This window comes from Micropterus salmoides, unplaced genomic scaffold (assembly GCF_014851395.1).
Source record: "Micropterus salmoides isolate LMB-PRFRI ecotype aquatic unplaced genomic scaffold, ASM1485139v1 Ms_hic_scaffold_1748, whole genome shotgun sequence".
Classification (NCBI taxonomy): domain Eukaryota; kingdom Metazoa; phylum Chordata; class Actinopteri; order Centrarchiformes; family Centrarchidae; genus Micropterus; species Micropterus salmoides.
The window spans coordinates 1-11,543 of NW_024040871.1; the positions used below are offsets into that span (position 1 = coordinate 1).

At 40.1% G+C, this 11,543-nt stretch overlaps 2 protein-coding genes across 2 annotated transcripts; one reads left to right on the plus strand and one right to left on the minus strand.

Moving 5' to 3' along the window:
* Positions 1-307: 307 nt before the first annotated feature.
* On the plus strand, positions 308-3,643 carry LOC119908300 (GATOR complex protein NPRL3-like; the record flags this gene model as incomplete). Its single annotated transcript, XM_038726012.1, is given in 5 exon segments — positions 308-414; positions 719-848; positions 1,544-1,733; positions 1,828-2,020; positions 2,935-3,643. Coding segments are annotated over 5 exon segments (786 nt in total), but the record flags the coding sequence as incomplete, so codon positions are not given.
* mpg (N-methylpurine DNA glycosylase) lies at positions 3,603-5,923 on the minus strand. Its single transcript, XM_038726013.1, has 3 exons — positions 5,497-5,923; positions 4,724-4,928; positions 3,603-4,486 (listed from the first exon to the last, which is right to left on the minus strand). Exons 1-3 carry the CDS (start codon positions 5,746-5,748, stop codon positions 4,035-4,037), a joined length of 909 nt encoding a protein of 302 aa, XP_038581941.1. The 5' UTR covers positions 5,749-5,923; the 3' UTR covers positions 3,603-4,034.
* Between the last annotated feature and the right edge of the window lie 5,620 nt (positions 5,924-11,543).

Below are 11,543 nucleotides of genomic sequence, written 5' to 3' on the forward strand. Positions count from 1 at the left end.
TAAAGTTATACATATGGTACATGCATAATATATGGGCATAATCAATGAGCATGGCCCCTTTAGCTATATGTAGCACTATTAAAAGTTAGACTTCGAAGTGGTTTACCTAGAGGTTACTGTTTTGATGGTGTGTTACTGACATCTAGTGGACAATATATGTACAGTCAAAGCAAATCTGAGAGTACACAAGTGTGAGTAGTACAAGAAGCTTCCATCTTCCTTCTATCGTTGGTTTACAGTTGCAGAGCACTTTATTTAGTCTTATTTCACATCATTTACATTATTTGCAAATAATTTCCCCTCTTAGATCTTTCAAATTGCTGCTCACTTGGTTTATTGGGGCAAAGCGATCATCATCTACCCACTGTGTGAGAACAACGTCTACATGCTGTCTCCTCATGCCAACATCTGCCTGTGAGTGTTCATGGTGTGCTGTAGGCCATTTGGCTGCTCTGATTACTGTAGAGCTAATGAACCATAATATTGCACCCATCCATGCCATTTTCCTTATACTTTATTTTTATTAAATTCAGATTTCCAAAGCCTGTACTTGTTAAATCACCCCAAAATGTGTTATGGAAGAGCTGGATTGTGCCATTAGCAGCACTTGTCACAGCCTTTTTTTTTTTACAACATTCTGGAAAATTATTTCAAAAAAGCTACGTTAATGGAAAAAGTTCTCTCTTGTCGATAATGTGCACCATCTGTCTTTGGATAGATACTCACCACTAGCTGAGCAGTTTGCCCAGCAGTTTCCTGGTCATGATCTTCCCTCCACGTTAGCAAAGTTTTCACTGCCTGTCTCACTGGCTGAGTTCAGAAACCCCCTGGAAGCTCCTGCACAGGAGGTAGGACTATTGTACAAGTACAAATACACAGCAAATAACCTTAGCCCTCTACACTGGAACACACACACACACACACACACACACTACACATATATGTACCTTATGCCAGCCAGCAGAGTATCAAGTTCTAAATTGTTTTGTTGCAAAAAAGCTATATAGAACATTACTAAATTATAGTAATATATGGATAACTGTGGAAAAGTGAGTGGTGTTTAATTTAAGTGCACTTTGTTTTCTATGTTGGTGAAATAAGGATCTATATTTATATTTACCAGAAAGAACAGAAGTCAGTGAACAAAGTGAAGTTATTTAAAACAACTGTACTTGTGAAATAATATTTCTAGTCTGAAGAAATAGTATGTATAGGGCTATTACTATTACTAGAGTTAGATACTGTATTGTAAGAGCAGAACCATTTGGTGTTCTTCGGTGACCCATCGTGTTTCGGCAGAGCTGTTTGAGCGTCAGTGATGAATTATAAATGACAAAGGCACATCAGCTCCAGCGTCTGCAGCATCCATTTTTCATGAGAACAACATCAGAACCAAGGCTTTTTCTTTTGGCTCTATTTTGGGTTTGTGTGGTACCCACTGCTGAATGAAATCATTTTTAACCTGGTTAGGGACATGAGGGTGTTCAGTTTCACTTGTTCAGTGGTTATCCTGATGCAGTTTGCTGCTTTTTTTCCTTACCAGGCCCAGCTGATCCAGATGGTGGTGTGGATGCTCCAGCGCCGCCTGCTGATTCAGCTTCATACTTATGTCTGCCTGTTGGTACCGCCCAGCGAGGATGAGCCCGGGTTGAGGGATGAAGACCTTCCACTGGCTGCCAGAGTTGGAGGCCGCAGCCTCAGCACCCCTAGTGCTCTCAGCTTCGGTTCCCCAAGTATGTCCTCACTCTACTCTCTACTGCCCAACTCTTAAGAAGTATAACAGGGTAAAAGATTATCTATGATCATCTGTATGCTTCCTGTGTACAGCCAGCAGTGATGACATGACCCTCACCAGTCCTAGTATGGACAACTCCAGTGCAGAGTTACTGCCTGGTGGTGACTCTCCACTCAACAAGAGGATGACAGAGACACTGCTTGCCAGCCTGTCAGAGCATGAGAGGCAGGTTATTCTTAACATCCCTGCTGCACAAAATCCAGAAGATCTACGGATGTTTGCCAGGTAATGAAACCTGCCTATAAAAGAAGCCTTTTCTGCATATTCTGTGCATTTTTGTTAGTGCATTAAATGTTTCTCAGCTCTCCATTACTCTCAGCTTTTATACTGTGCAAAAGTTGACAATCATGAGAGAAACATATTAAAATTTTCCTGTGTTTAATTCTAAATAGTGGTCCTAGATTGCATTGGCACATCCACTGATGGTTGGATTGGAGCTGTAGTGACCAAAAGACAGCCTGTGGCAAAAATGTGGCAGAAATTTTAGACCTAATTCTCCCAATGTGACGACCACTACGACCCAGATCTACTCAAACCGACCAAAATACACACTGTGCGTCATATCGAGGCAGCATTTTTTTATAACGTTTAAAAAACACACAAACCAAAATAAGGGAAGCTAACACGTTTGTGGGACTCAATACACATTCATTGCACAAGCGGAGTTGCCTCAAATTGATATTGCACTGTCTGATATAGATTGCAACCAGGATTTTATTAGACCTATCTCGCACAGTGTGACTTATGACACCATTGCTGTTGTAGCACAGTCTAAAGGCACCTTAACAGATGGGATAAGATTTAGTGACTAATGATGTTTTAAATCATGTTAATTCGTTGTCTCTTAGGCATTAAGAAGATATGTGTGCACTGGTTTGGAAAATAATGTGAAGTTAATTGCATTCACAGAATATTGGGAAATTTAATTGGAAAATATTGCCTGGAGAGTTGAGACCACACACCCACAACAGTATTGAAATAGAAAATGTCCATAAAGCTTATCAATCTGGTAATCAGCGTTGCATGCTACCAACTACACAATAATGAAAAATGCAGAAAAGTCCTGTTTCATGGTTGATTTACACAGCTAATAATTCAGTGACACCCATTTTTCTGCCTGCTATGTTGTCTGCTTCCAGGCTGCTTCACTATTTCCGGGGACATCACCACCTGGAAGAGATTATGTACAATGAGAACATGAGGCGCTCGCAGCTCAAGACACTGTTTGACAAGTTCCGCAGTGTCCTTGTGGTGACCAACCATGAGGATCCCATTATTTCAATCTTTCAGTCACCCATGGAGTAGTGGCACAGAGACAGTATTAGCTCTTACCAACCGAAAAAGATGTCAGTTTGAGAGTGTTTGATAGCCTGCTGTGCTCACAGCTAAGTGCTATTTCTCAACAACGTTTTAAAATGAATGACACAATGATTGCATTAATGTGTGCAGATTTACAAATGTAGAAAGTGTTTTTTCCTTTATTAGCCAATGTTTGTTTACAATATTAAATTATTTTGTACATAACAGAAACACCTCAAATGTTTACTTTGAATAGTGGAAAGATTGGTGTAGTGGGGGTTTAACTTCATCTTCTCCAGTCCCAGATGTGTTAGATCATCTGTACCGACCACAGAGGGGCACACTGAGTAATGATCATTCCAGACCTCCAGCTACCTCTCTTCAGGAATCCCAGAGGTGGGGCGAGAAAGACAGCAAGAAAGGGAAGACTCTAAACATCAGACAGGTTTTTGCTTTGAGGGAAGCAGAGCGTTCCAAACATCTGTGAAATCACTGAGAAGAGAATTTCTCAAGTTTGAATGTTTATTAAAAAACACAGATGGAAGACCAACAAAAAAAAACACATGAGTGAGTAAAGGTATGTTTCAGAACAGATTTTTTAAATAGGCACTGATTAATCATGTCTTACTCTAGCCGACTTAAATTTTAGTCTATTAGTTTCCAGTACAACTTTGCCTCAGTACCATAAATACGCTGTGTCGAAACAAGTAGCAGCTTATATGGATAAGGAAAAAATTTTATAATTTATGCAGATTAGTATTTAGACTAGTATTTCAACCAGTCATGGAAGTTATTGTACCATCTTGAATTATTTCCAAATGTATTAATTTAATGTGTAAGAAGTAGTCTATCCCAACTGTAATAACAGAAAAGTTTTTATCCTGTTTAAATGGTGATGTCCAAAAAGGGAACAGATGGCAGAGCAGTTTATGAAATATTGTTAAGTCCTTTTGACATTGTGCTGCCCTTTGTCAGACTGCACATCTGAAGGACCTAAATCGTTCATTACATTTCCAGACAGAGACTGTATTTCTGCGTCTTTACTCACTACGCTAACACAGGGGTGCCCACGAAGATAAAACCGCCATGGCCTCTTGGCCCATTCCCCATGGGACTCAATTCCAATGCGTGGTGCTGATACTATATCACTGGGTTCTGCTGGATTTGCGTTAGGGTCCCTCTCCAGCCACACCTCGTGGTCTGAGGCTAGGTCTCGACGGTCAAAACAGCGGTGTATATCTAGAGCCTGGCACAGCTTTGAAGGCCCGTTGCAGAGCTCTTTGTCCTTCAGTTGTCTGGCTCCGTCTTTACGCCTGGCTGTCCTCAGCTGCCTCATGACAGGCTGACCCTGCAGGGGCTCAAGTGAGCGCAGCAGCACGGCTGCACCCTCCCCTGTGAAAGCACACAATATGCATCAGTCATGAAGGCTCCTCTCTGTCTCCTTCCTTTCGCCCTTTACCCACTGGAAATTAAAAACATCACTGTATAGATTTAATGTTGTATTAATGATACCACTTGGAGGAGGGCACATTAAACCTAAAAAGGCTTTACAACATTGAATTCTGTTTGCATTAATCAGGAGGCAAAATGGCTATCATAATGAATACCTTTGGTAGGAAACGCTTTTACCTTCACTAGACACGTTCATACAAAGGTAGATGCCATAGATTGGATACACATAGATTGTGCCTGGTTTCATGAACATAGCTGTGTTTCTCTCAGTGCGTTTGCCTCCTGCTGAGTGTGAGGCTTTATCCTCCCCTCCGAGATAGGCTTCAGTTTCCACTATTCTTCCTCGAAGCTCAGTACCATCTGCACACCTGCGGACCAACACCTGCAGGGACAAAGAACAAGACAGAGTATGTTCTGTGTATTATTATCATTAGTCAATTCATTAAAAAAAATAAAGCTAAAATGGCAACAGAATCCCTGGCTCAAGCGTGTCAAATGTCAATATGTTCACATTTTAAGCTTTCTGTGATAGTAAACTGATTTATCTTGTGATGGATCCACACAACAACACATTTGATCATGGGGTTCTGGGAGCTTGTAATGGGCATATTTCACCATTTGCTGACACTTTAAAGACCAAACGATTACTCGTGAAAACAATCTTCGATTGCAGCCCTACATTTAAGGAGAGTGGTCTGGATGCATTTTGCTGTGGTTGAAGTGAGGTTGTAGCTGTGTGTAATTAACTGAAATACGTCTTATGTACAAAGTAACCACAGGTGGCAACACTAAGACTGTCTTGTCTCAGGTTACTGTAGTTTTGATAAATTATAGTGTTGAAAGACTGTATGTAATTCTGTATCGTAAAAACGTTTGAACTACACTGACACAAACTTTGTAACAGCACATCCCCTACAGAGCGACAACAGATGTAAACATAAGGTGATTACCTTGCCGAGGAATGCTTTAGCCAGTCTGATGCAAGACTGGTTGAAGAACTCCTCTCCAAGTCTGTGCTGGAGGTCATTCTTGGTGAAATAATGGCTTCGCTCTGTCTCAGCACTTTGAGTTTTTTCACTTTGAATGGGCTTCTTCAGCTTGTCGTGAGACACTTTTAGTTTCAAATCCATCCCGTCTTTATGCTCAGGTGCTGCTAATACTGTCAATGCTAGCATCTTTCTTTTTCTCCCAGTCCCTGCCATAACGTTACCGCGAAACTCTACGGGATAAAAATTTAAAACTCCCTTAAGACACCGTATTTTATAATGTCAGTAACACTTTATGTATTTTTTTAAATAACTTCATTCTTTCCTTCATAATTTATCTGAGTCGTGATGCTAGTGCTAACGAGGACAACAGGAAGTAGGTGATTAGTTTGTATCTCTTAAAGGGACCGCGTACCCTTTCAGACTCAGTTTGACTGTTGTTTCCTGTTTAGGGTGCCTTTCTAAAGCTATTCAGGCTGTGAGGAATAATGTCAATCTATGTGTTTTCCGCAAACTCCTTTAAACATGACTTTGAAGTGTTTAAAGTGTTCTTCCTGCTACACATAACAGTCCCATTTGCTGATAGGTACAGTGTTCTTTTCCCGTGTTGTCTTATCTTTCCAGCCTCATTTAAAAACAGCCCGCTCTAATAAGAGGTTATAAATAGAGCTGGTGTGCTCATGCCTGCCTGTGCCCAGGAAGTGGATGGCGCCAGTTTGGCCCCAGGCACTGTGGGTCCATGTGGCTTTCTGGAAGACTAACAGTGTGTGACATGGTGCCATGCCACATACTACAACTTTATCAGGAAAGTAGGCCACAAGTTTGCTGTGCATTTGTCCAGAAGCATTGTGTGTTGATCCTAAAGTTCATGAATGCATGCACTGACTGATATAGCCTAATAATAGATAGATAGATAGATAGATAGGTAAATGCAGATAGGGTGGATTAATATATATTTTTGATTTCTTGTGCCATTGAAATAATCGAAGAAATAAAAGTTTTTGAGATGCAAGCCTATTGCTAACAGATGCCAGAAAACAAACCTTTCAGATTAAAAAAGGGCACATTTTACAGATGACTATTTCATTTGTAGCTGCAGCCCGCACACTTTCTTTAAGTTCATCATCCTGCAGCATCATTATGTGTTTTGCACCACTGATACTTTGAAGGTACTCAATTTGGAACTTCATTTGAGGTGTTTCAGCTGGGGATTGTCCTCCATATCTGCAGTTTGTGCAGACTGGGTCTACTGGGATGGCTTTGTTCCCCACGTTGCAGAAAATAAACTTAAGGGGCCTTCTTCATCAATACTGTCAGTTTCTGCTAAAGGTTTACACGTAGGAAAGATCCACAATGTCAGCAGGAGCTCTGATAAAGCCCTTTAGTCTGAAAGCCTTTTTGCTCTGACTTGATTGATGATTACATTAAATTACATTATATTACTCTGTATTACATTACATTGCAGGTAATAATCACTGCCAAATATTTTGTTCAATCTAATCAAACAAACTGGTTACAAAAGAAGCAAGCCTTATGTGCATTAGTCAGAGCTGTTGTTCACTCCACTCTTAATTCAAAGTGTATTTGAATCAAATTGTATTTATTACATTTCAAATGCACCGGGCATTTGAAATATCTTACAGCGGAAAAAAAACATTCTCATCTCCTTTTAATATTCCAAATATTATGCAACTTGTTTGTATAATGCTAAAGTATAATATAGAGTTTTGAAATGTCCTCAGTATTTTATTAATGAATTTAAAAGATGAAAAGAAAAAAGCATTATTAAAAAAAGCTTCTCCCCCCACAGACGCCTCTCGCCGTAGGTCAGTTCTTTGGAGAGGTGCCAGAAAGTGCAGCATGCTTGTGAAGTGGCAGCCGTGTGTGTGTGTGTGTGTGTGTGTGTGTGTGTGTGTGTGTGTGTGTGTGTGTGTGTGTGTGTGTGTGTGTGTGTGTGTGTGTGTGTGTGTGTGTGTGTGTGTGTGTGTGGCATTGCAGAAATAGGTGAAGGGCACACATCATTGGCTAGAGGGTAAGTTGATATACTGCAGCAACATAAAAAAGTGCCATAAAGATTCCCAGTTCAAATATTTGCATGGCGAGTTATTGGATATCATTCTTTTTTATCACTTGCTTTTGTTTTGGTGAAACAGCAACACTTTTCAGAGTAAAATACCAAAATCATAAGAGAAAATTCATGTTTTTTTCTCTCCATGTTAGTTTCTCGAGTTATTGCTTATTCATAAATAGTAGGTAACAGTATGCTACTGCAGAATCAGAGCAGTGTTTTTTCTAATGGAACCAGTTGTGCAGTAATTATGAACATAAAGACCTGGATTGACTTATTGAGCCAGGATATGATCCAGACAGAAATCTGCTGAGCATGTTCAGTAGAACAGTCCTGGCATGGGTTGTTGACTTTGTCATGGCTGGTGGACTGGTGAAGGCCATTGTTTGCTTTGACTGTGTTTCCACAGCCTGTCAGCAGTGATGTTGAGGTCTGGGCTGGGCAGCTTTCATTGTTGCTGCCGCTGATAATCTTAGCAGCCACAACTTGGCTGTAGTGTTGCATTCTGGATCACTTTCAACTCCAGCAGTCACTGCAGCGATAGTGACTCTGAGCAGGGACGCCAGAGACTCATCTGTGTGTGCAGATGGCGAGTAGAATGCAGGCAGACTGAAAATATCTTACTACACCATGAGTCAGAGAATCCTATGGAGAATAAGGGTTGATGTGCTGAGTATAAAATCCTCTCATCATGAAGTGTTTGGAAAGGAAGAAAACAGGAGAAAACAAATATTAGTTTTATTGAAGTTCTGAATGTTTTGATACATTTTATGTAAATTTAAATTTACTCAGTGTGTAGCTCCCAGCTGATGACAGCTACACAGTGAAATGTTTTTGTTGTTTGAGTACTTTCCATGAATCTGTAAATTTATATTTATGTGCTGTATATAGTTTCAATACCAAGACAGACAGTCATTGCTATCTTTGGTTTATATCTGGCTGTGTGAAAATATTACATCAAACACATGGCTGGAATGGATCGACCAAAATAATATCACTATTCTGTCCTGCCATGTTTATGACATCTTGATTGCCAGGGTCATCAGTGCAAAAGTCAAAATGCTTCCCCTGAGTAAATTAGCAAATTATATTTATTTTCTTACAGCTTTATTTCTTTTCTTTTTCCTTGATTTCTTCTGTGGTAACAAATTTTACAAGATTTACAAACCTTTTACTGTTTCCAAACTAAGTTACCTGCATCAGTGTGGCTGCATGAACGTTGCCAAACAGATAAACTGTGTGAAAATTTGTTGTCACATCGCTTTAAAATGAGAGCCATGATTTTAAAAAGGACATCTCTGATGTTCCTTGTTGTAAATAAACACAGCAAACTATTTGGGGCAATGTGTCATAGCTTCTGAGCTGTTGAGACAACCTCTTGCTTTATACTGGGTTTAAATTTGTATTGCTTAAATGATCATATCATATCATATTCATAACAGATTAATTCCGTTACAAGGTGTGGCAGTGAAGAGACCTATTGTCATATAATAGTCTAAATGATATTTCAGAGGCCTTATGAATTGCTGTATTCTTAATGTTTTTGACCTCCTGTCCGCAAAGCGCAGATTGATTGAATGATGCAAGTTTAAAAATACCAAAGCATAAACACAAAGATCAGCTTTAAGTAGGCTACTTCAAATACAAATACTGCATATCGGCCTCCGTAATGGCTTCCAAGAAACCCTTCCAGTATCATCTTTAACTTACAATATTTTTTTCTGACAAAGTCAATGAGTGACAGAAACTAGTAGTCATCTGCATCCTCAATGTGACATGGGATTAATTATTAATTGTTGATAATTAATGATTTATGAGTCTCCTTCCTTGTTTGCTGCACAGGTGTGGCGTGTGCTGCACAGGTGGCTGGGATCTCACTGGGAGGGGGAAGCAGGAGGATTACTCCACGTGAGACCCACTTCACACACCTGCACAACAGAGACATGTTTATGGAGAAACAGGTTTGTCTTTTGCTCACAGGATTTAACAGAACCACTGTTATATAAACACAGGTTGGGGAATACTATGCATCCACGTGTGTACTGTATGCCTGTGTTTTCCTTTGTCTGGACCACATATATAGTTTTTTTGTTCTGCGTTATAGAAAATTAGTGATGCATTAGTCGAGTTGAGTCAGGTTCAGAGAGTTTGGTCAGCAGAGACGCATTTAAACCAAGTTCAGTAAATAAACCCATATTAGTTTTTTAATACTTTATAGCGTTTTTAAAGTGTAAATGAGCAAGCCAGTACCAGTTTGATGAGTTTAGTAGATCATTAAAAGAGAAAAACTCAGCCTTCCAGCTGTTTGGTTTATTGATTGAGCTTGCTCTTCAAAATCTCCAGCCCCCTGACCTTTCCCAGTCTACTCTGATAACAGTTTCCTTGTCTCAGCTCACACCTGTGGCTCTCAGAGGGAACGACCGTTGAGTCAGGCAGGGAGGGAGGGAGTGGGGGCTGTCTGCAGGATCCTACTGGTCTTATCACAAAAACAAGGGAGTATTAATCTGTTCAACATGACCACATAGCGAATGCTATTTTCTGCCCTCTTTCATTCCTCTTTGATTTCTTTAACAGCCTTCTGCCATGGTACAGTAGGTTGCCTTTTGCCAGCAATGCACAATATGTGGACTATCATTGAATGAAAACCCGCATGCACTGTATTTTAACTCTGCTCTATCCAGCTATTGTGATCAATGCTAGTTGCAAACAAATCCTTAAGGTGAAATCCTTTTTCATTGTGACATTAAAATGTCTTTCCTGTAGACATGCAAAGCTCTAAAATGCCACGTATTCTGACAGAATAGACTTTCTTGTTGTAGCAAAATCAGTAGGCCTATGAGAGCATGCTTTAAAAAGTCACATGCTTGTAAACAGTATTTGGCTTTTTATGAATATTTCTTTGGTGTGGTTAACCATGTCACCCATGTACGAGCAAAAGCCTCTCTGTGGTCTTAACCCAGAAATTATGGTCTCCCCTCCACTTCTCCGCTTGGTTGAAGAAAGAGGAAACCATTTATGAACCATCTGACGATGGCCTTTTGGTTAAACATTACCCTTGCACTCAACCCTTTTATCTGTGTCTGATTGATGGGGCTTCAGGGGGCCTTGAGTGCACCTACCGGTCCTATGTTACATCCCAAATGCCGCCTTTGCCCCAGCTTCAACCCTCCTCTGTCCCAGGGGAAACTTTACCATTAATTACTACAACTTCATGGTATATCAATCAGAGACTCCCGGTAAGCCACTAAACGGTCCTGACCTAGCTGAGTACATGAAAAAGAGTTGATGAAGTCTGATGAATTCATTCCTGTGGTGGAAATACTGCCTTTTTCCTAATTTAGGAGCATGTCTCTGAATCAGCTCGATTTGCAGCGTGGCTATCAGTCGTGCTGGCAGGGACGAGACCCCTGGGTGCGAGACGAAGAGAAGACTAGCCTTTTTTATATTATGAAACACAGACTTGTTGTGAGACCTGTCTGCTGTGTGCCTGCCGTATATTTTGATTTACCCTCACATTTAAACTGCCTAAATTTAGTCGTGATGCAACGATTGTTTTTTCAAAAAAGGAACAGGATGTTTCTTGCCACTTACTTATGGGAGGGGACCTGCTGATGGTGTTTAACTGCAGAGGAGGTGTCAAAAACACATTTTTAGACACTAACTATATTTCCTGTAGTGAGAATTCTCTTGAAAGTATGTTTACTTCTTAGTAGCTTTTATTGTTAATAATACTTAGTATTATCTGAAATGCAGGAATTGTAAAACTGTATTGATCTGCTATTTTCAGCATCTCTGTAAAAAAAATACTATTGAATATGAAAGACAGGCCCTCGTATGATCCCTTGTTCTAGAAACATAAACAAATTGTCTGACCTGTCAGCATAAAAATGGGACCATATTATGTATGTGCTATTTTAATAGCAGAAACACATTGGCTGCCACA

What these genes read in the sequence shown, in the direction of transcription:
- mpg (XM_038726013.1), bottom strand. Translation starts at nt 5,748, where the DNA reads ATGGCAGGGACTGGGAGAAAAAGAAAGATGCTAGCATTGACAGTATTA. An exon ending in CTAAAGCATTCCTCGGCAAG is followed by an intron (nt 4,929 to 5,496) that starts GTAATCACCTTA and finishes TTGTCCCTGCAG; the next exon opens with GTGTTGGTCCGCAGGTGTGC. An exon ending in TATGAACGTGTCTAGTGAAG is followed by an intron (nt 4,487 to 4,723) that starts GTAAAAGCGTTT and finishes GTGCTTTCACAG; the next exon opens with GGGAGGGTGCAGCCGTGCTG.